We start from the raw sequence: 25,287 nt of genomic DNA, 5'->3' as shown, positions 1-25,287 counted from the left end.
ATAAGCGACTTCCCAGTGGGTCACCCATCATGGGATTGCTCTAGCCCCCTGCTCGCTTAACTTCGGAGTTCCTACAGAACTCGAAGCCAATGAGCTCCCAAAAGGCCTCGTGCTAGGTAGGGATGGGAATATACATTTAAGGATCACTCCCCTGGGCGATGTGGGATGTCACAAAAATAGTTTAGGAACCTAACAAAGAATAAAATCATATCCAAAGGTCTTGCAACAATTTCGTTAATTCCCACGTAAAATATTTTTTAAAACTAAAAATTTCAATTTTTTTTCACAAAAAATATGAATTATATAACCCACGTTTTCCAATCGATTTTGAGAACTTTTACAAGATTCATTATAATCCAAAATTTGAGTCATTGTTGTCGCACTACATGTTTTCTAAAACGAATTAAGGACATTCCAAAGATTTTCGACGCCTACAAATTTCTTTGGGGGTCTCACTATTAGTTTATATTATTTTTCTATTTTTTTCAAATTTAAAATTAATAAAAAATAGTTTCGAGATCTAATAAATGGTAGGATCACATTCAAATGTCTTGCAACATTTTCTTTAATTCCTCCACAAATATTTCCTAATACTAAAAATTAGGATCACATCCACAAGGCTTTCCCAAGGGCATGAGTTTGGGGTGCGTCTCCCTCTACTTAAACCATTAATTTTATTAATTTTATGTTTTATTTATTTTGTTAAATTTTCATTTTTCCTGTACAGACCAAACTATCATCTTCATGTTCTACAAAATGCATTTTTGGCGAAAACCTTATTATAATATATGTCAAAAAATTCGAAAACAAGGATATAAATCTAAATCTAAGGGTATTTGAAACTAAATAAAGTAAGTAGAAAAAAAAAATCAATGGAAAAAGAAAAAAGGAAAAACAATAGAAAATTATACGATCGATACTTTGATAGCAATCCTCTCGGGGGAGTCGCTAGCTTTATACTGATCCACCCCTGTTCGATTTTTTTTTATTTTTTGTTAATTTTTCTTACCATAACAACAAACTATCATAATCATATTCTTCAACATATATTTTTCCCTGCAAAATCTATTATAATTCTTTTTTTTTTTTTTTTTTTGAGTTCAACTATAATTCATATTTAAATACGTGAAATCAACGATTTAAAACCCAAATTTAAAGATTTTTTTTTCTATTTTTCAATTTTAAAAATCAATAAAAAATAGTTTCGAGACCTAATAAACATTAGAATCATGTCCAAGGGTCTTGCAACATTTGTCTTAACTCCGACACAAAATTTTTCCTAAAGCTAAAAACTCAAAATTTTTCAGAAAAGTTGTGAGTTATAAACCCACAGTTTTCCAATCGATTTTGAGAACTTTACAGCATTTGTATAAGTCAAAGTTAGAGTCATTCTATTCGCGCCACATGTTTCCTAACATTAATTTAGGATATTCTCAAAATTTCAGACACCTACAAATCTCTTTGGGGGCTCCGCTATTAGTTTTCCTTATTTTTTTTCTATTTTTCAACTTTAAAAATCAATGAAAATAGTTTCGAGACCTAAAAAAGGATAAAATCACATCCAAGATCTTGCAGCGTTTTCGTTAATTCCCAAACAAAATATTTTCTAAAACTAAAAATTTCAAAATTTTCACAAAAATTGTGAGTAACCCACGTTTTCTAATCGATTTTGAGAACTTATACAATATTCATTATAAGCCAAAATTTGAGTCATTCTAGTTGCATCACATGCTTTCTAAAATTAATTTAGGACATTCCAAAGATTTTCGACACTTACAAATCTCTTTAGGGGCCTCGCTATTAGTTTATATTATTTTTCTATTTTTCAACTTTAAAAATCTATGAAAAATAGTTTTGGGACCTAATAAAGGATAAAATCATATCCAAAAGCTTTTGCAACGTTTACGTTAATTCCATCACAAAATATTTCCTAAAACTAAAAATTTCAAAATTTTCATAAAAACTGTATAACCCACGTTTTCCAATCGATATTGAGTTCTTTTACAAGATTCATTATAAGCCAAAATTTGAGTCATTTTAGTCGCACCACATGTTTTCTAAAATTAATTGAGGACGTTCCAAAGGCTTTCAACACCTACAAATATCTTTGAGGGCCACACTATTGATTTATATTATTTTTCTATTTTTTCAAATTTAAAAATCAATAAAAAAAAAATTGTTCCGAGACCTAATAAACAGTACAATCACATCCAAAGGTCTTGCAACATTTTCGTAGTTCCCACGTAAAATATTTTGTAACAACCCGTTCCCAATTTTACTGTTTATATAATTTTAATAAGTGAATTTACGAAAATGCCCTTTGAGGCAAAGTGTTGAATTTTGCTGACTGCCGTGTTGTGTCACGTAAGACTTGTTTTCTTGGCATATCCTAGTAGTACTCGTCGCTACGAACGCGTGGGTGCAAACAGAATGTGTTTTGAAGTTATAGCGAATGAGATATTAACATTTAAAGTTGGGGGCATTTTAGTAAATTGGTTATTTTCTAAAAAGCTCTAGATTTTTGGAGCTTAATCTGGAAAGCCATGTGTGTGGCCCAGATTTAAAGAAAGAAGAAATGGACGGTTGGGGAGAAGAGATAAAGGAGAGAAATGAGGGGCGGGACGCCCATTCAGAAGAAGAGAAAGAAGAGACTGGGCAATCAGAAGGAAGAGAAGGAAGAGAAAAGAGGGATGGAAGGTTTAGTTAACCCGGACCCTAACCCGTTCACAACTGAGACTCGTTCTCTGACCCGGTTTTCCGCAACCTTTCCGACGCCTTTCACAGTGTTTTTTCGGTGAACCACCTCCATCTATCATTTGCATACAGCTCGGTAACCTTCCGGCTTGTATCTTCACCCAAATTTGATGGGTTTTGGTTTTGGTTTATCTGAGAGTGAGCTTGTAGGGTTTCCGGTGTATACAACGGCAATTCCGCTGTTCCTGAATCAAATTCAGTCGATCACAATCATGGGTCGATTCTACTTGAGGTCGAGAACAAAGCCCATGCATTGGTTGAGGCGTCGGAGTTCGACTTGAGGACGGATTGAAGAACACCCAAATTCTAGGGATCCGGCGGGTTTGAGGGAAATTGGAGTTTTTCCCGGCCAAATTGGCCTTAGTCACAGGTATGAAAATTACTCCCCTCATTGAGATACATTCCTGTAAAATTTGGTAATTTTTAGAAATAGTTGATTTTTCCGACGAGTTGGGGCGGCCGACCGCCGTGTACGGCGGCATGTGGGCCGAGGCATCCCTTGACCTTCCTAGGCTAAATTTGATTCTCCAATTCCGTATGTGAAGTCTGATAGATGAATTTTCGTCGTTTGAACCTAGTTCCATTAAGGTCTGCCACTTGATTATTATAGTAATCGACGATCTGACTGTTGGATCGTCACCAAACCTTGATACGTTATAGTACGTAATATTTAAGGATATAAGAAACTCACGGATCAGGAATTTGATGTAAGGATCTTCCCGAATAGGATATGTAAGTCACGTGTTTTATTGATAAGAAGTCTGAGACGTGATTTGATCATTGTTCTAGGCGCCGATCGTTTATGACGCCTCGATATTCGTGCTAGAGAGTTGTAGCCCGGACTCCAGGTGAGTGGGTTTTTTCCTTTTTATAGTTAGTATGTGTGTGTGTGCGCGCGCATAAATGATAGCTTCCACAAATGTTCTTGAATTGATTTATGCACTTCATGTCTAAAATGTGTGATACTTTAAATGTTGCATTAGTAGGAATTATGTTTATATTGAACGATGCTGCGAAGGTTCAGGTAAGCTCTAGGTGAGTATATTGTGATGATATTGGTTGCACTGCACATTGTTATGCATGGATGCATTTAGAGCTCATCATTGCTGCACCCTGGTGTTAGTGCTCCTGCCCGAAGCCAGGGCACAATCCTTCACATGATCTTCACCTCCCGCACCGCACGCTCACCTTGGATCCAAGTTTGGTGCCAGCCTTGTCGTACAAACCACAATAGGTGATTCCGACTCGTTGGTGACCCGCGATTATTCGTACAACCTTCACATGATCGTAGCACTTGAGCATATATATTTACACCCAGCCCTGTCGTATAGACCACAATAGGTGGTTCCGACTGGTGTGCTAGCATGTATTGATGAGCTATAGGTCCAGCCATACAGGTCATATTAGGTGGCTCCGACTGGCATATTATTTTATATTGATTTCACCTGACTTACATCTTTTAGTGCTGAAATGTATGACATGGCATACTTCAGTTTTTACTGACCTTGTGCATTGGTTTTCGTATGTATATACATAGTATTATTTTCTGGAAACTATACGAGTTTTACGGCGAGGGGTTATAACGTTTTCAAAAGGTTTTCATTAAAACTTTATTTTCAGGCCCACTCACCCTTGTTTTTGCGCTCCTCTAGGTTCTAGTAGCAGAGTTTTTGTACCGACGAGGACTATTGGCAAATCTTGGTGTAGATGATTACCATCGATAGTATAATTCTTAACCTACTTTACTGTACTGTACTTATGCTATGACATCACATGTGAATTGGGCTCATTCCCACTCACAATGCACTCTGGTATTTAGGCACTTTAGGATTAAATTTATTCATATTCTCCACATCACTACACTTTATGGCTTCATCACCTTCCAAGTATCGGCCAGCACAGCTCGATTCGGAGTCCTATTAGACATCCCGGGTCGAGGTGTGTCATATTTCCTAAAACTCTAAGGGACCGTTTGATAACCATTTTGTTTTGAATTTTCATTTTTTTTTTTTAACTGAAAACGAAATGTTATCGGCCCCTAAGTTCATCCACACATTTCATTGGGTTTAAGCACCTACACTGCAAGCCTGCAAGTGCAATCCTTTTGTCAGGCGGTTTGCAATGAAGATATGAAACGCAAGTTTCAACAAGACATTCATGGGCAAAAATGATAAACACTTGAATCACAACTGATGTACATTCAGAACTCACGCCATAACAAGACATATCTTTTGATGATTGAGAATCTTTTTGGCACAAGGTGCTGCATAATTTGGTAATATAGCTTATCCAGCAGTCAAATCATCAGAACGAGGCAGGAAGTTTCACATAATCCAGCATCACAAATTGCATCCAAACGTGAACTAGACACTACTCATGATGATTGCAATCTAAATCCCAAAAACAATATTGCTTTTCATGGATGCCTAATTTCAAACAATTCTATAAGTCCCAACTAAAATTTTCTCGTCCAATCTAGAGAACAGTTTGAAAGAGTTCATACGAAGAGGAACCTAACCATTTTGAAAAATGAGAGCCAACACGGTTGAACAAAAAGTGTAACAGAACCTTGCTGAGAACTAGACCCTCAACAGTAGACCTCAGAGGCCTGGTTCTAGACCAAAACAAGCACCACACTGGAAAAGGGTTTTCATCCAAACTTTTGATTAGGAACCTAATGACTGAAATTTTGGAACCTTATTGATGAACCTAGCATGCCCCCTCAAACAACTCACAACTCCCACAAAAACATTTGCAGTACAATCGCACATACGTATGAAATTAGCATATGCACGTCTAAAGGGTGCCCAATGTTAAAAGTAATTCCACACTTTAAAAGGTGTCCATGCTTTGGTTAGGAACCAGATAACTAAATACTGATTCCTTATTTGATCAACCCAGTATAGCATGGCCCCTCAAACAGCTCACAACTCTCACATAGTGTATATAGGTGCATTTGCAACATCTAAAGCGTAGGTACTTGCAATACAATCAAATGCACGTTTGAGATTGGTAAATGCATTTTATTAAAAGCTTGAACATACTGAAAAATACTATCACTCCGTATTATTATGCAGCCAAGCCACCATTTTTCCAAACTCGTATATGGTTCAACACAACATCTTAAACCTAATATATATGTACTAACAAATCTTAAAATGTATAATAAACAGAGAAGAAGCCGCATACAAAGTGTGAAATACAGATCATCACGCAGGCAGTGCATAGCTACGCTCTGTCCAGCTTGGAGGATCCACAACAAGACAAAGGTCCGACTTCTCAAAATCAGCAACCTACAATACAAATCCATGTTAAATGTCTAAGCAACAATGATAAGGAAAACAAAAATAATTGAGTGTACACAGAGTAGTCATAGGGCCTGTTTACAACTGCTTCTAAATAGGCCAAAAGAGTTTTCAACTGTGTTTGGTACAAAAAGTAAAAGTGCTTATGGGTCATAGAAGCGTTTTCAGGAGAAGCGCCACTGCTCTACCAGAAAATCTCACCTAGCAGAGGTCCTTATGAGTAAAATATTCTAACATGTTTCTAATAAAAGCACGTCTAGCAAAAGTGATTCCTACAGAATCTAATAAAAGCACGTCTAGCAAAAGTGATTCCTACAGAAGCATTTCCCAAAACGGTTTCTGATTCTCCTGAATATAGAGAGTGATGTTACCTTCTCTTGGCAGTTTGGGCAGTAATGATACTTATGCCAGAGGCAGTCACAGGAAGGCAGAAGAAAACAACATCCAAGCATCATAGGCATCATACAAGCCACAACAGCTGCCACACTCGGCTTTGATCTGTCAATTCAACAAACCAATCTCAAGTTCCAAACTTCAAACAATCAAGAATAATAACATCAATCCCAAAATCCCAAATCACCAAAAGGATCAAAATTTGTAATTTACTTGACATGGGTTAGTCCGGTATCGCCGCAGTAAGCGCAGTTGAAGGGAGCGGGAGTGTCTCTGTAAATGGTCTGGTGGATAGGGACGCCCTTGGGGTCGCCGTAGACAGCGTTTGGCGGGATCATTCCGGCTTGGTACGGATTCTGTACCGTGTATACTGGAACTCCCATAGCCGGTTCTTCGACCTTCGACATCTCTGCTTCTGCAGGTGAGTTTTGAGCGCGATGAAATCCCGCGATCTTGTGAGTGGTCTGGTCTGGTGATTGGAATAGGAACGGGCTGATCTTATAAGAGAAGGGAATCAAGGGAAAGCTGTGTCGAGACCAGGATGTCCATTGGGCTGTTTTATCGAAAGGGATTACTTTTATATCTTCTAGAAGGTAGACACCAAACATGAATTTCCAAGTTTTTTTCCATTGATTGCCTTGCCTCTACGTGACATCACGCGTTTTCTTTTGAAATTCGAATGAGAGGAAGACAATCTTGACATTATGAAAGTTTTATTATTTTTGTCTTCTTCTTTTCTTTATTGATTAATAAAATAATTTGAATTACAAAAAGAAAATTCAAAGTCGCTGCATAAGAAATTCGCTCTTACTAATGTGTCTACACTTAGGAATCTTATCAGACGTATCTAAATTACCTTCCAATCACATAACCTTGAATATAGTTTTTAGGGTCAATTTGGTTCGGCCTTTAGTTAACTTAATTGTTAGATTAAAATTTTATAAAATAGAGAAATTAGGTTTTGTTGACCCTAAAAACTATCAAGCCTACGTGGCGCATATGTCGAGTAATTAATAAGCTAACTACGTCCTTTGGTTGTGTGTGGGGCGTGCCAACTCGTCGGCCAAGGAGTAAAATGTGTTGATGTTGCGTTGAGTGCGATATTGACTTCTTGATCTTGCGACTACGGCCGAAGAAGGAACACGTCTCGGTCTTCAGGTTCTAGAGCCTGAAGACAAGGCTGCTAGTTTTGCGAAGTTCAATATCAAATTCGACTTTCAATGTGCTGAATGTAGTAACTTGTAACACCTCACTTCACCGAGAAGGCTAATGAGATGACCTATGCCAATAAGGATTCGAAAATCCTTTTCGATCGAGACTTGGATAGATAATTAGTCGGCCTCGATGCAATGTTGTTTATCCAAACTGAAGGTACTCCGTGGTCGGCTGATTCTACGGCAACAGTGCTGTTTATCCAAACTGAAGATGTCATCGGTTGCCTTCACAGCGCTGTTTATCCAAACTGAAGATGTGTTGGCGAAAAAGGAAAATAAAAATCTCAAGGTTGTTGAGAGGTTTTGCGTAGAGCGAGAGTTTGCGCAGGGCAGTTTGTGTGTTGAATTAGAAAGGCTTTGAATGGTGCGATCCTTTTTCTATTTATAGTAATGAACTTGCTCCTAACCGAGTTAGAACCATACCCAGACTCGGACTCATTATCCTGATCTAACTAAGACTCGGCTAGTCCTAATTCAATTGGGACTTTAAACCCACCTCCATAATGAACCAGATTCATTCCCTGATTTTCAATGCCTTCAGCTTTTAACACCCCTGGTGGTACAAGGATTCAACCTTTGCCCTTATCCGAATCAATCATTCTTGTAAAAGGACTTGATCGAAAAACTGACTAGACAACTCCTGGAACCTAGGCGGCCCATGATACCCCCAGAAGATCGTTGGAACAAGAGTCTTGGCCCATTTTGTTACTTTCGGCCCAAGTTGTCATGTTAGGCCCGAATAGGTTTCCATCAAAGTTTAATTTTTAGGGTCAGATTTTTTAATAAAATTTTAATCAATGTAATATGAAAATGAGAGATTGGAACGTAATATCTTTATGTTTTATTAACTTATTTTCTGGATGACGTTCTTAGATATAGGAAATTTATGTGAATGCAGGCTTTACAGTATGCAAGCCCAAGAGTAATTGCAGAAGGACAATGCCAGTCTGAAAAAAGGAAGGCCCAAACATAATCTCACAGAAGTGAATTTTGTGGGGAGGTAAGATGCGGGTTGTGCAAGTGTTATTTAATTGAAATTAAAAAGCTCAAACATCAAATAAAAATAGTTACATACGGAGCTATTTGAACAAAGGAAAACTAATGAAAAGGGCTTGAAAACTTTGAGTTTTAATGATAAGGACAAAATAAAGGGTAAAGTGAATAGTACCAGGATTGACTTTTTAGTGTAAAAATGTGGTTTTTCGTTAAAGAAAACAGTATCGTAGGCTTTTCGTTAAAACTCCCTTTGAACAATCTCATAATTACAATGTTATATTGATGTATTGGTACCACATCAACGTCATATCATCAATATCTATCAAATATGGATGACATAGCAATAACATCCACAAAATATGATTGATGTTTTAAATATTGGTAGATGAATGAATGCCCACACAGTAATGTGGATTTGGGAAAAGAATGATGATTGTATTTGTGTGATACTTTCAAAAAGTGTGTGCTATGCTTTTCAAGATGTAATATTATGTTTGTTTAGAGTTGCTCTATAAATAGAGTGCTTCGTGTGCTATCAAAACACACTGCGAAAAGAAAAGATCAATAACATCAACATCTCTCCCTCCCTCTTTTATCTGTCATCCTTTTATGTTATAGCTACTAAAGTTATAATGTGATATTTTGCACCAGTTTCGCTCCTGTCCCTAGCAAAGGTTATTTCTCTAACTTTTGCTTATTTATAACACGTTATCAGCATGACTCTCTAACCAGTTCTCATCTCCGTTCACCGAAAAATGCTTCCTCCAAGGATTTTACTGTTTTTCTTCCTCCTCTGCCTCATCTTCCTGATATACCCTTGTGAAGATCTGCTAGCACCATGCATACTTCTAGTTCTCAATATAACGATTACATATATCTTTGATTTCTTGTTTGGTGTAGTTCCTTATTACTAACCAAGTGTTTATTTATGTTAATTTTACTGCAATCAAAGATGGTGCGGTACAATCGCCTATATTGAATTGCAAATTTAATCTTACTGCAATCCAAGATGGTGCAGTATCATCGCTTATCTTGAGCTATAGATTTAATTTTATTACAATTTTAGGTGGTGTGGTATAGTTGCCTACCCTACTCTGTATATTTAAATTTTCCTGTTGTTTGAGTGGTGCGGAATAATCACCCATCCTATGCTTGCTTCAATGAGAATGGTGTGGTACAATCGCCCTCCTCATTAATCATGTAAATCTCGAGCCTGAAGTTTCGAGTGCTTATCATTTTGGCCTGAAGATCAAAACAAAAAATTTGTAAGAATTAGAAGTTCTAACACTACATCCCTCCAGCATACATATTATTAGAAGTTTTTACACATCTCATGTTTCTTTTAGAAAAGAAAATGGCGAACTTAGCAAAACTTGATTTTGTTGCTCTGGACATTACTGGGAAAAACTACCTTACCTGGGTAGTGGATGCCAATGTCACATCTCGGCTCAGACCCTCACCACATACCGGACTCGATTCTACCGCAGCACGATATTGTCGGCTTTGGGCCTCAACCACGCCCTCACGATTTTGTTTCTAGGAAGTCACATGAGAATTTCCCAGTGGGTCACCCATCATGGGATTGACCTCACGCGCTACTCGCTTAACTTCGGAGTTCCAATGGAACCCGAAGCTAGTAAACTCTCAAAAGGCCTCGTGCTAGATAGAGATGGGAATATATATATATATATATATATATATATAAGGCTTATAAGATCCACACCCCTGGGCGATATGGGATGTTACAACCAAGATCTATCTGGAGGTAGGGAATCTTGGAGAAACAATTAAGGAGGAGAACAATGCATCTTCTCAAGATCGGGCGAAGGCCATGATCTTTATCCATTGCCACCTTGATGAAGGACTATAGAGCGAATACCTGACGGTTGAAGATCCATTAACCCCATAGAAGGCACTGAGAAATAGATATAATCACCACAAAACGGTGATTCTTCCAAGGGCTCGTTATAAGTAGACTCACATGAGGATCCAGGATTTCAAGTCAGTGGCTGAGTACAATTCTGTAATGTTCAGAGTTAGCTCCCAGATGAAACTCTGTGAGGAAAACATCACTAAGGAAGATATGCTAGAAAAGACTTTCAGAACCTTTTATGCCTCCAATGTGCTCATGCAGTAGCAGTATAGAGAACGAGGCTTCACTATATACAACCAACTGATATCTGTGCTCCTGTAGCTGAACAAAATAATGAGCATCTGATGAAGAATCATTAGTTCTGACCTACTAGATTTGCATCATTCCCAAAAGTAAATGCTGTTTCCCTTGAAATGAACAACACATCTTCTCGTGGCAATAATTACAAACGAGGACTTGGCCACATGCGAGGTTGGTAGAACGGGAAAGGCAAGAATCATGGTGTTCAGTTTCACAACCAGATTCCAAGGCATAATTCAGGCCCGAACTTCAAAAATTTAAATCGCCACAAAGGCAAAGCTCATATGAACAATGCTCCTAGAAACTCTGAAAGAGCTTGCCATAGGTGTGGTGGCAATGGGCATTAGGCGTGTACCTGTCGTACCCTAAAACATCTGGTGGATCAATATCAAGCCTCCCTCAAGGAGAAGGGTGTCGAGACCAATTTCCTCGACCAGGTTAAACCAATGGATATACCTAATCCAGTGTGCGACTTATAAGGGCAGTTGAACACAACATACCTAGATGTCTTGGACTTCACTGTGGAAAGAAGGAATGAAGTGTATCGGTCCAATTGAATCATTTCTGTTTAATATACTCTTATTATTTTGAACTTTTAGTCTAAATGCTTGCATCAATAAAAGTGGCATGTCAATTTCCTTTTATTATACATAAATTAACTAAGATTTCCTTACTTAGAAAGCATGGATAAAAACTATTGTCATTCTCAAAACAAGAGCAATGATGGAGATATTTGTCTTGCAGACAGCGTAACCACGCATATAATACTTCAAGATCAAAAGTTTTTCTCAAGCTTGATGCTTACAAAAGTAAAGGTAACAACAATATCAGGCCAATCCGATGTAATTGAAGGCTCATGGAAAGCCTAGATCATATTACCAAATGGAACAATATTGTCCTTACAGAATGCGTTGTACGCTACTCGATCTACTCGAAATTTGTTGAGTTTTAAAAACATACGTTTAAATGGATACCACATTGAAACTAAAAGTGCAGAAAATGTAGAGTAACTATGCATTACCTCGAATGATACCCAGAAGCGTATATTGGAGAAGTTGCGTGGTTTGTCGAGTGGATTGTTTTATACATATACAAAGACAATTGAATCACATACTGTCATGAACCAGAAGTTCATTGATTCAAAAATTTACATGTTTTGGCATGATCGTCTGGGTTATCTAGGATCCACCATGATGCATAGGATCATTACCAACTCTAATGGAGATCCATTATTGAGCAGACACATTGCTATCTCAAATGATAACCCTTGCAAGGCTTGTTCTCAAGGGAAGTTGGTAATTAAACCATCACAACTAAAGGTTGATGCTGAATCCCCATCATTTCTGCAAAGAATTCAAAGGGATATTTGTGGGCCCATTCAACCATCTTGTGGACCATTTCGATATTTTATGGTTTTGGTTGATACATTTACCCGACGATCACATGTTTGTCTCTTGTTTACTAGAAATGTAGCTTTTGTGAGACTTCTTGCTCAGATAATTAAGTTGCGAGCACAGTTCCTAGATTACCCCCATTAAGTAAATCTAACTTGATAACACTGGTAAATTTACGTCTCAAATCTTTGATGATTATTACATGACATTGGGCATTGATGTTAAACACCTTGTTCCTCATGTCCATACTCAAAATGGTCTAGCAGAAACATTTATCAAGCGACTTCAATTGATAGCTCGCACTCTGCTTATGAAAACAAAATTGTCAATTTCTGCATGGGGACATGCCATCTTGCATGCTGCATTATTGGTTTGATTGAGACATATAGCCAACCATCAATACTCATTAATACAACTCGTGTTTGGGCATCAACCAAACATTTCACATTTACGAGTTTTTGGTTGTGCTGTTTATGTGCCTATTAAACCGCCACAACGCACTAAAATGGGACTTTAGTGCAGACTGGGAATCTATGTGGGTTTTGATTCACCATCTATCATTAGATATTTGGAACCCTTGACAGTTGATATGTTTACAACTCGTTTTGTTGATTGTCACTTTGATGAGACAATCTTCCCGTCATTAGAGGGAGAAAAAACCGTTCCAGAAGAACGGCAATATCTAACATGGGTTGTACCCACCTTGTCTCATTTTGATCCACGTAGCACTCAATGTGAAAATGAAGTGAAAATGATCGTTCATCTTCAAAGTATTGCTAATCAAATGCCAGATGCATTTAATGATGCTATGAAAGTGACAAAATCACATATACCAGCCGCAAATGCACCTGCAAGAATTGATGTCCTCGTTGGACAAAATAAAGTGGCATCGAATGATTCATCTGTTGAACACTTGAAGTGTGGTAGACCCCAGGTTCAAAAGATTTAGCCCCTCGAAAGAGAAAGATGAAGGCACAACTGAATCCAAATGAAATCATTCAGGAAGAGAAAATGAATGACAAATCCACAATTCATGATTCTGTACTTTTAAAAAAAGAAAATTTCCTTGATGAAACACATGTCCCTGAAGAGACAAAGGTATATAAAAGCAAAGAAATCTTCATAAATTATGCTTGTATTAATGAATTGTGGGATCGAAGTGAAATAATTATTGATGACATGTTCGCATTCACAGTAGTCACTGAAATCATATTAAGCGATGACATTGAGCCCTGCTCTGTTGATGAATGCAAACAGAGACAGTATTGGCCTAAGTGAAAAGATGCAATCCAGGCAGAATTAAATTCCTTGGAAAGGCGAAATATTTTTGGACTAGTAGTCCAAACCCCGCCTGATGTAAACCCTGTGGGTTACAAATGGGTATTCACAAGAAAGAGTAATGAGAAAAACGAGATTGCGAGATATAAAGCACGAGTCATTGCACAAGGCTTTTCACAAAGAACTAGAATTGATTATGAGGAGACATACTCTCTTGTAATGGACGTAATTACGTTCCATTACTTAATAAGTTTAGTGGTTTCAGAAAAACTTGACATGTGACTTATGGATGTTATCACTGCGTATTTATATGGAGAATTAGATACTGATATATATATATATATATATATATATATATATATATATATATATGAAAGTCCCATAATGACTTAAGTTGCCTGAAACAACTAACAAACCACAAGATATACTCTCAATCAAATTAAGGCGATCATTGTATGGGTTGAAACAATTTGGACGAATATGGTATAATCGTCTCAGTGAGTATTTGATCAAAGAATGATATACCAACAATGTTATTTGCCTTTATGTGTTCATTAAGAAATCCAATTTTGGATTTGCTATAATGGCAGTATTTGTCGATGACATGAACCTAGTTGGAACTCCTGAAGAGCTCAATAAAACTGCTGAATATATGAAAAACGAATTTGAAATGAAAGATCTTGAAAAAGCAAAATATTGTCTCGGCCTACATATCAAGCATTGTTCTAGTGGAATTTTGGTCCACCAATTAGCTTACATTGAAAAAATCCTGAAGCGATTTGGCATGGATAAGGCTTATCCACTCAGCACGCCAATGGTCATTCATTCTTTGGACATTAAGAAAGATCCATTCTGTCCAAAAGAAGATGATGAAATGGTCCTTGGTCCAGAAGTACCATATTTGAGTGCAATGGTGCTTTATTGTATTTAGCACAATGTACTAGACCAAATATAACTCTTTCAGTTAACTTGTTAGCAAGGTATAGCTCTGCTTCAACAATTCGTCATTGGAAATGAGTCAAAGATGTTTTGCGATACCTTCGTGGGACAACATATATGGGTCTTTTCTACTCAAAGAAATCCACAAATGATCATATCCTTGTTGGATATGTAGATGCTGGTTTTCTCTTTGATTCGCATAAAACCCGCTCACAAACTGGATACGTGTTCATTAATAGAGATACAACAATCTCATGGCGCTCAACAAAGCAAACATTAGTTGCTACATCTTCAAATCATTCAGAAATACTTGCTTTATATGAAGCAAGTCGTGAATGTTCTTGGTTAAGATCAATGATCCATCATATCCAGAATTCATGTGGTTTACCTTCAAAGACAGACACTCCAACTGTCATCCAAGATAATGCAGCCTGTGTTGCCTAAATGAAAGAACGATTCATCAAGGGTGATAAGACTAAACATATATCTTCAAAGTTTTTTAGTGTACATGAGCTTCAGAAGGCTAAAGTTATTGAAGTCAGACAAATCCGTTCCAATGAAAATCTGGCAGACTTATTCACCAAATCTCTACCAAAGTACGCATTTCAGAAGTTAGTGCTGAGTATCAGATTACGTCGACTTACCAATCAGCTAAATTTGAAGAATGCGGAATAATAGGGAGATACATATCAGGGGGAGCATGATACATGTATGTTGTACTCTTTTTCCTTCGGTTAGGATTTTTCCCACTGGGTTTTTCCTATCAAGGTTTTAACGAGGCAACATAAGCATACATAACACTATATCAACAATCCAGATAAAGTTGTACTCTTTTTCCTTTGCTATGGTTTTTTCCCACTTGGTTTTTCCGAGCAAGGTTTAAATGAGGCAACTGATGTTGATATGTGGGCATCCAAGGGGGAGTGTTGTAAATATTGGTAGATGAATGAATGCCCACACAGTAGTGTGGACTTGGGAAAAGAATGATGATTGTATTTGTGTGATACTTTCAAAAAAAGTGTGCTATGCTTTTCAAGATGTAATTATTATGTTTGTTTGGAGCTGCTCTATAAATAGAGCGCTCCGTGTGTTATCAAAACACACTGTGAAAATAAAAGATCAATAACATCAACATCTCTCCCTCCCTCTTTTATCTATCATCCTTTTGTGTTATAGCTACTAAAGTTATAGTGTGATATTTTGCACTCATTTCGCTCTTGTCCCTAGCAAAGATTATTTCTCTAACTTTTGCCTATTTATAATCAAAACACATGTGAAAAGAAAAGATCAATAACATCAACATATCTCCCTCCCTCTTTTATCTGTCATCCTTTTGTGTTATAGCTACTAAAGTTATAGTGTGATATTTTGCACTTATTTCGCTCTTGTCTCTAGCAAAGATTATTTCTCTAACTTTTACCTATTTATAACAATTGCAAGTTATTTGTTCTTTTTCTTTTCATATTCCACGCTTTGTGACTCTCTTCGTCCCTAGTCCCCATTCTCTCAACTGTATCAATATCTCTGTTCATGATGAATTCCACCAAATCTTTCTACTGTTTACAGATCTAATGGTTTCCACCAACAGTCACGACCACCAACATGAGAGAGAGCCCTGGTCTAGGCAATGAACTCCGACCGACATCATGAATGGCATAGAAGGGAGAAAGAAGAAAGGGTCGATCGAGATTCGAGAGTCCTTGTTTTAGTAAACGGGTTATGGCAACCTGATTGTAATGTACGAGGAGATTTAGGTTGGTCCTTTGATTTAATCCAACGGCCATGAACGGCTATCTTGCATTCCCCGCCTCGGGCATAAAACCTCAGTCATTGAGTCAATGTATAATATTCGAAAATGGCAAATGCCCAAGCAATGTGAGATTATGTACTGCGTACTAAGAAATACTACACTAATTAAGGTCACATGCCATCAAACATTGATTGATGTTTTTATGGTGTGCAAATGTCGGTTTTAGAGTCAAACATGATGGAAGTTTTGGAGGAGATGAGTTTGACCTTAAGGATTCTCCTTGTCAAGCATGTTTTTTGTATTTTTGTCTATTGATACGAGGTTCTAGACAAATGAAACAAGAGCTAAGCAAAAAAGAGAAGGGTGAAGATGTGTTGGGGATAAGAGAGAGGGAGGAGGAGGAAGAAGACGACGTAGATATATATATATATATCTCTCTCGTCTCTCTAGCATGACTCTTTCAATATTTGTTGATGTTTTATCACCATTGTACGTCGTGTTCAACTTTGGATTCAACCATGATTCCTAAAACCCGCCTAAAGACTAAAAATAATTCATAGTAATACAAATGTAGTCAGATATAAATTGATTAAGAAAGCATATTTATAGAGAAGAGGAGTTTAGGAGCCGTGCAAGAACCTTTATGGAGCTTCCGTTCCAATAAACAAGGTCTGTTCCACAATATATATAAATAAACTGTGTCGTGCGTGTGCACCCACCAACACCACCACCACCACCAGCGAGGGGCACGCCCATGGGCCAAGGCCAGTAGCACTAGGGCATGTTCCCTTCACCCTCAACTACCCATGATCAAAAACTCATCGCTATATGTGCAGAGAATGAATTGGAAATCTCAATAAAACATACCATCATCATTTTATAATCTTCCCTTTGGCTTCCATACATACATGTTGCTAGAAATGTTAAATAAAACCCTAAAGAACTTAACCAAGCAATTAACCTTGATTAATAACATTTTTCACTCGATTAACTAGTTACGTTTACCATATTAAAATCATGTGATGTTGCAGCAGGGAGAGTGACTGCATGTGTTGTACGCATTTAGCCGTTGCCTTGCTAAAGTACTCACATGGTCAACACAACCAAACCATGTTTGACCGTATATATACGTACCACATGCAGATGCAGTATGATAATTGACACTCAGTTGTATGCAATGAGTCTGAAATAATACTTCATATATATATGTATATGTACATGTGTGTATATAGGTTTGTCCAATCCAGATCGAGCTTGGATCAGTTGGATTTTTTAGGGTTATTTATCTTTCTTTAGTTTGATATGCGTTTTGTCACAAAAACTGTGAAGTCATGTTCATCTTACTTGGAGAAATTTGAAACGAATTATGTAGAACTTGTTTTATTTTAAAAAGGATGAATTTGAAAACTGGATAGCGATGATATCCGTGATGGATTTCTGAATTTGCATACAAAAACAAAAGCAGTGGAACATCCCAAGGACTCCTTCGCTGGTCGCAGCAGCAGAGGGAATATTAATGCACAGAGAGCGAGAGAGAGAGAGAGAGAGAGAGAGAGGGGGGTGAATTGCTGCTTCTGAGATGGTGTCAGAGACAGGAGGAGGAGGGAGGACTGGTAAAGTTGAGAGAATAGATTCCACAATCAGGAAAAATCCGAGCGATATTGGGTGTCAAAGCTCCCACCAGTGAGTGACCAGATCTACCTTGCAATATCCCCAACGGCCCCCCAAAACCCTTGAGTCTGAGGGCCTGAGCCATCTCGTGAACTCGCTTCTACCTTACACCAATAATATACAACACAAAACCCTAATTGCTACCTTGCACCAATAACATTGCTACCTTTCTTCCAACATCATGAAAAAAATTAATTTCACACACATTAATTTCCTTATCACGCTGTCTCGTTTGTTTTTAACTTTTAAATTAAATAAAACAAATAAAAATCAAACATAAAAAATAACCTTAGTGTATAAACATAGAATAATAATGCGCAAAAATCATTTTTCAACATATAACACACGTACATAATCAGTTTAACTAGATTTATTTATTAATAGTAGCTTAGTAATGTAGAGGAACAGGCATGCAGCTCCCCCAATACATTCGCTCTGTCCTCTGATCTCTTACTTATATGCGAACTCGTCCTTTTGTTTGTGTCCACTATTTCACCTTCTCATCGGATTTCGTAAGAATTTATTACAATTAATTTATGTTTTGAAGTAAAATAATAAACTCTGAACATTCTCTCTTAGTTCAAAGAATTGAAACCTTCAATTATATTTATATCCATCTTGGGGTCTAAATTTTGTAAGAGTTGATATTTGATTCTTAATATTATATTATATTAAAGGGAAATGTCAATGGTGCTCTTTCAAAATTGAAATTTTTAGAAAGTGTACCTAATAAAAAAGCAATTTTTGTATCGGTACCTATTTTCTTAAACCGCCCATAAGAACCATATTTTGGCTTTTATTTGAAGAATATCTAACAATAGCTTCCTTTGCATGGATAATAGATCCATATCCTAAGAATAACAATGTCTTCGAATAAGCATGAGTAATAAAATGAAATAAAGTAGCTTGATAAGAATCCATACCTAGAGCTAACATCATATAGCCTAATGAATACTTTTTTACTTTATGTTTTTTGCACAATGTTTTATAACGTTAGTACGTGAATTGACGTTAAATTATGAAGTGACAGAAAATCCTTAAAGAATCCAACTTTAAGAGAGTCTCCTTAGCATTTTTCTACATTAAAATCAACACTAATAGTAAGAGTTGGAAATTTTCATTAATTTGACTATCAATTCTCAAATAATATCTATGGCCCTACACTCATGAATTCATGATATATGGTTTATATTATAATCCCCTATTGATTAATTACCACATGGTACAACAGTGATATGTAGGTGATTACGTTGAAAAAATATCATAATTAAGCCTAATCAAGCGTGCTTTTGCCGTTTTATTAATGAAAAATTTCATGGTTTGGTTGTAATGATCATGAATAATGATATTAATTATTATGGTTTGACTTTTAAAATCATTGAACTTTATAAACTTCATGTGTAACCATACCCACCGAATTGCTCTTCATTAGTCTTCAATTGCTGTCATATGTCATAAATACATTGTGTATATAAAGACTAATTTAGTCTAATTCGTGGCCTCATCCTAACATTACTGATATATATGTGTACATGAATAATATATTTAATAATCAACTTGTTTGTATTTTTTGGGGGTCAATTAGCCAACTTGTATCAGTTGTTTGAATGTGTTATCTAGTCTTCGAATCATACAAAAGCGAGAGAAAAAAAATATGCAAACATATATATATATATATATATATATATATATATATTTGTGTGAATTGATACATAATTGTGACTGACATATTATTATGCTTGGTAAACAAGTTGTGTTTGTCGTCTTCGTATCATATTCGTTATCTTAATGGGTCTTGTCGTGTCAAATCCGTTATTTTAATAAGTGACCCGATAACGACTTGATTTGTTTACGGGTCATGTCGTTTCGTGTTGGATTAATGAATCATGCAAGAAATTGTCATAATTAATGTTTGGATCTCACAAACGATACATTGTCAAGTTTTTTAATAACTAACCCGATAACGACCTAACTCGTTAATAGATGACCTGGTAATGACATGACTTGTTAAAAGATTGACCCGAAATATTTTATTTTTGTATTATTCATATTGTATTAACATGTCGTATAAAAAATTGTCAGACAAACATATTTTAATGAGGTTGCTCGGTAGTGGGTGGATAATTTGTTATGAATAAAATCATGTAAATATAATTTATTGTTTGTATAAAAATTGACGAAAACCCTTGCTTGCATGTGTATATAAATATCTACTAGTAGAGAGCACACATTTTGTGTGTATGTAAACAATTTCTCTTAATAAGTGCATATTTTTTTAATATTACATAATTATTGTTTTATCTTTCTTATGTAAATATTGTGTATCAAAAATGAAGGTAAAATTGGAAAAATAAGTATAAAAAAAGGTAAAATAGGAAAAATAGAGATTTGATTGTCATTTTGTCAAAATGTACAAACTTATTATTTTACCCTTCATATGTCAACATTGTGTATTAAAAAATGAAGGGTAAAATTAGAAAAATTGGAGAATAAAAAGTTGAAAAGGGATCTTCTCTATATGAATAAGAATAGAAATAGATACACATATATATGTTAGGTTCAGTTCCACATACTATTCTCAATTCTGTTTTATGTGGACTTTGCATTAATGGGCAGTCCGCGCGTGGTCAGACACGGCTGCCAGAGCCCACGTCCCGCCATTTCAAAACCCCACTACCTACTTCTTCATCTTTTTCTTTTCCCCGTTCCGTTTTGTTGCAGCAGAGAAAATAGTCAAAATACACAAACTGTGAATTTTATAGAAAGTTCCGGCATTCAGTTTCGGTGATCGCGCTTTTACTGGGCCTTCTTTGCTTTTATTAATTTTAAGCCTCCCGAGATTATTGCTTCAGCTTTACTTATATACTTTTTTCAGTAATTATAATCACGCGCTTCATTAGAGAATGCTATCTGAACAAGTATTTATTTTTACAAGGTATTTTAGATTGGTTTATGTGAGCTTAATTGCTATAACACAATTGCAATACAAGGTCATTTGGTACTACAATCTATTGTATTCCTTTTTACTTGTAAGTAAGAGGTTATAGGTTTAGTTTTCGTCAAAAGCGAGTTTGAACCACATTATTGCTAACCGATTATGAGACTAAAGGTTGATTTGGTATTGCTGTGTCTTGAAAAAAAAGCTGCTTCTGTTGTGCTGTGAGAATAAGTAGCTGTGAAATAAAGCAGCAGAGTGTTTGGTAAACTTTTTTGTAAAAGTGCTTTTGAAAAAGAAAAAAAAAAAAAGCAGTATTATAGTGTTTGGTAAACTTTTATGTAAAACAGATGTGAAAAAAGCCGGTTTTTCAAAGCTGGGTTTTGCAGCTTCTTGTTTTTGGCTTTTTTCACCCAAAACTGTGAAAAAAAACTGAAGTTGAATGTTTACCAAACACAAAAACAACTCCTAGCTTTTTTTTATACCAGTTTTTTTCAGAATCACCTCAGTACCAAACCAGGCATAAGCCCACCCCTACTCTAGATAATATCGTTTATTCAAAAACAAAAATTGCAATATGAGTTTTACATTGGTGAGTTTTGTCTACTAATTCTGACTCTAATTCAACTTCTATCATAATATTTGTTATTCCCTATCCCAAACCCATTAATTTAATATATTGAAGTCAAGAATGTGAAGCATTCTCATATAACTCAACCTTTTTAACCTATGTTGGGAGTTTGATTTCTATAAAATAGGAATCAAACTCAAATTTTCTAGCTTACTGTTAAAAGCCTAAGTGTTTTCTTTTATAAGTATTTTTACTAATAATAATAAACAATAATTCAAAGATTTACTTGTCATTCTCCAAGAAGTGCTTATCTGATTCAGAAGCATTTTTAATATAAACGCAATAAAAAATGCTTAGAAGGCCTTTAACAACTGTGATCTTTGGACTACTAATACAAAGTCATTTGTACGAGTTTCTTTGCATGATATTGTATTCATGTTTCATAAATATGATTGCAATGAATTTGTTTCAAAAGAAAACAACTTACATGTTAACAAGCACGTGACATTATGCCAATTAAACAAAAAACTTTGATAAAAATTTATACCTTTATTTCATTAATACAAAACGTCACTATGAAGATGGGCTTCAGCTATGTAAGTCCTGGATTCATAATAGTCTTGGTCCATTGCAAAACGTAGTTCTCTAGCTGGGTCCCACCTGGTACTCCCTAAAAAATCTGACGCGCATTTACAGGGCTTGAGTACCATCCTTCTACCCAACTCATATATCTGTTTGTGACTACCCCGCCCCCACCCTTGTTATATTGCCCTTTCCAAAATCATACCTTTAGTCTCTCTCTCTCTCTCTCTCTCTCTCTCTCTCTCGTTTGTGACCGGTGGTTATGTTTTGATTGTTGAAGCCCATTTTGCAATCATATTCTGGGATTTTTTTTTGCTGAGTCAAATGACAGCTCCAAACATGGCGACAATCGCTGCTTCTCTGGAGAGGTCTCTCCAAAACTGCTCCCTAAACAACCACCAGAGTGACCACCACAACCGGAGCAGCGGCAACGTCACAGTCGACGGCGAAGGTCAAGGCTCGAGCGTCACTGACGGCGTATTGGCCGCCATGGGGATGCAGGGCAGGTCATCGTCTTCAACCTCATCAACCTCGGACGCCACTTTAGAGCTCAACTCCCATGTCTCCCTTCCATACCATTGGGAACAATGCCTCGATTTAAAGGTTGGTTTTATTTATTTATTATATTTATAATTTTATCTCCTTTTTCCTCTTGATTGCTGGAAAAAAAACAGAAGCCATTAATTATTTTGTTTAGGATTTTTTTCCATTTTTTGAAGCTTCAATAAATGCAGAAAACACAGCAGATCTTGCAACTTCTTCATTAAAATTCCTTGCTGTATTTAATGCATTGTGCTCTCTGTAATTTCATTAATTTCATTAATTTCTTGTTGCATTTACTGCTTCATGCCCTTTTGTTATAAAATTCAGAATCAAGAACTTTTCATACCAAAAATCCTTTCACACACTTCATACCAAAAATCTACAGAAAGGGGAAAAAATTTGTTTTTTATTATTTATTATTTTATTGTTTTACTTTCAATCCTCTTCAAGTTTTTACTTTAGGAGACAAGCAAAAAGAGAAAAGCTTTACTGGGTTTGAACCTCTAGCGGTGCGGCAATAAAAGGATGGAAACTTTTTACTTTTTAATGTTTTCTCACAGATTTTCCTCTCTTGGTAAGTTAGTGCATTTTCTTTGAAGAGTAAAGGTAAACCTTTTTTTTGTTTGAAAAGTAAAGGTGTTTGGTAAATACTTAAAAACAGTTTATTTTCACAGTTTTAGATGAAAAAAAAACTGAAAACGTAAAGCTGTAAAAATGAGTTTATTCTCACATCATTGCAAAAACACTTTTTTTTTTCCTCAAAACACAGCAATACCAAACCAATCCATATTCGTTTTCAATGTTTTCATTAACAAAATTTATATATCTTTGAATTAATTCCTTCAAAGAAAATAACTGAGCTCTTGAAGTGTTTTTCTATAAAATTTATAATTGTCGGGGCGTTGTTTTTAATTTATTACTTGATTTAATAATTTGCAGACAGGGGAGATTTACTACATAAACTGGAGGAACGGGATGAAAGTGAAAGAAGATCCGAGGACAAGAGCAGAGTACAGTGGCGACTTCTACTACTCAGAAGAAGATGAAAACAGCTCCTATGACAACGAAGAGTCTTCGACCGACTCGTCGCCATCTTGGTGCAGATACGAGCAGCAGCAGCAGCAGGTAGAGAATCACAACAACAACAATAATGTGTTAGTAGTGGGTGGCTGCAAAGCTTGTCTCATGTACTTCATGGTCCCGAAACAGCTCGAGGACTGCCCCAAATGCTCCGGTCAACTTCTCCACTTCGATCGATCCGAAAATGGCTCCCCATGATCACCACTCACTCACATTCATTTTCTCCTTAATTTCTTAGTTAATTTTAATTTGTTCTTAATCATGTTCTGGTTTTTTCAAACTTAGAACAAACCCCTTTGTGCTCTAAGATTATGAAACTATAGACAAATCATAAAAGGGTTTCTAGTTTTTAGTATTTAGTAATTTGGTAGTTTATTTTGTTGATTGCTTAGCTCCTTTTCTTTAATTTTTTTTTTTTCCTTGTTAATTATTTTGGAATTTTGAGGGAGGCCATGGGGAGTGGAGGAAGAGAGGAGTCCTACAGTGCCAGCATAGCACCACAACAAGGTCAATGGTAGAGCCTATTAGAGGGAGGAACAGGAATAATATTTGGTAATGATTGCGACGTGTAGGTTTCCTTCTCTTTTGTTCCATGATAGATAATGATGAATCCATGATGATCTCTCTTTTATTTTTATTTTTTTATCTTCTTATTTTTCTATATTTATTCTGCCCAAATTATTCGTTGTTATTAATCAAAGTACTCGTCAATCATCATGCCAATAATTCCGGTCAGAATTTCTCTTTATTACAATTATATCTCTGCATTTTCTTTTTCGAAGAGGACAGGTTTTAATCAATGTCATTGTTTGTCATACGCTTGTACTTGGTAATCTTACTTTCTTAATCGATTCATTTGATATGCCAATTTATCATACTAGATCAGGATCATGAGTCTGTAAAACTTAAGAACACAAAGCTTCCACTTCAATTGTATGGTCATTCAATCGTGGGATGCATGTATTTATAACCACTTACAAATTACATTCAGGGTTTGAAATAACCCCGGAAGTTCAAAATTCAAAAGTACAAACTGAAATATATTAAGATAACACATAGCTTTAGTTACAAGAATAATTCAAAATGAAGTCCTACAAACAAGGAGATAATACTCCTAAGCACAACACAACTCCTTAAGAGACGGTGGTAACAAACTGTTGACTTCGTCTAACAGCCCCCTGTAAGCTAACTGGTTGTGGAACAACAGGAAGGTTGGATACCAGCAACTTGAAGCGCGATGTCGACAATCCTTTTGTAAACAAATGAGCTTGTTGATCTGGAGAACAAATGTAATTGAATAATAATTCAACACGAACAACCTTTTCCCGCACGTAATGATAATGAACCTCTAGATGTTTCATGCGTGAATGGAAGACAGGATTGGAGGCAAGTGTAATGGAAGAAATAGTCACACCAAATCGTTGGTTGACTAAGATGCAAATGTAGGTCTTTAAAAAGAGATCAAAGCCACGATAATCAGTTGCAGTATAAGCCAACTGTCTGTACTCAACCTCCGCACTAGACCTCAAAATGTCTTCTGTTTCTTTGAACTCCATGATACAAGATTGGCACCAAAATAAATGCAGTAGCCACCTGTGGAATGTCTGGTATCAGGATTACCAACATAATCAGCATCAGAAAACGCAATCAACTTAGTGTTTCTAGGTTTGTAGAGAAACCCATGTGTATGCGTGGCTTTCAAGTAACGG

The 25,287-nt window shown here is 36.2% G+C and overlaps 2 protein-coding genes across 2 annotated transcripts; one reads left to right on the top strand and one right to left on the bottom strand.

Moving 5' to 3' along the window:
* Positions 1–5,795: 5,795 nt before the first annotated feature.
* On the bottom strand, positions 5,796–7,018 carry LOC137737855 (GSH-induced LITAF domain protein). The gene is made up of 3 exons (XM_068477422.2): positions 6,666–7,018; positions 6,431–6,557; positions 5,796–6,047 (listed from the first exon to the last, which is right to left on the bottom strand). The coding sequence occupies exons 1-3, from the start codon at positions 6,857–6,859 to the stop codon at positions 5,964–5,966; spliced, it is 405 nt and encodes a 134-aa protein (XP_068333523.2). The 5' UTR covers positions 6,860–7,018; the 3' UTR covers positions 5,796–5,963.
* A 15,112-nt stretch (positions 7,019–22,130) lies between these two features.
* Positions 22,131–24,215, top strand: LOC137738276 (protein CURLY FLAG LEAF 1-like). The gene is made up of 2 exons (XM_068477904.2): positions 22,131–22,558; positions 23,438–24,215. The coding sequence occupies exons 1-2, from the start codon at positions 22,280–22,282 to the stop codon at positions 23,774–23,776; spliced, it is 618 nt and encodes a 205-aa protein (XP_068334005.1). The 5' UTR covers positions 22,131–22,279; the 3' UTR covers positions 23,777–24,215.
* The last annotated feature ends 1,072 nt before the right edge of the window (positions 24,216–25,287 follow it).

The sequence above is a fragment of the Pyrus communis genome, chromosome 13 (assembly GCF_041283825.1).
Source record: "Pyrus communis isolate YQ-2024b chromosome 13, ASM4128382v1, whole genome shotgun sequence".
NCBI classification, from domain to species: Eukaryota; Viridiplantae; Streptophyta; class Magnoliopsida; order Rosales; family Rosaceae; genus Pyrus; species Pyrus communis.
This window is presented reverse-complemented; position numbering and strand designations above follow the sequence as displayed.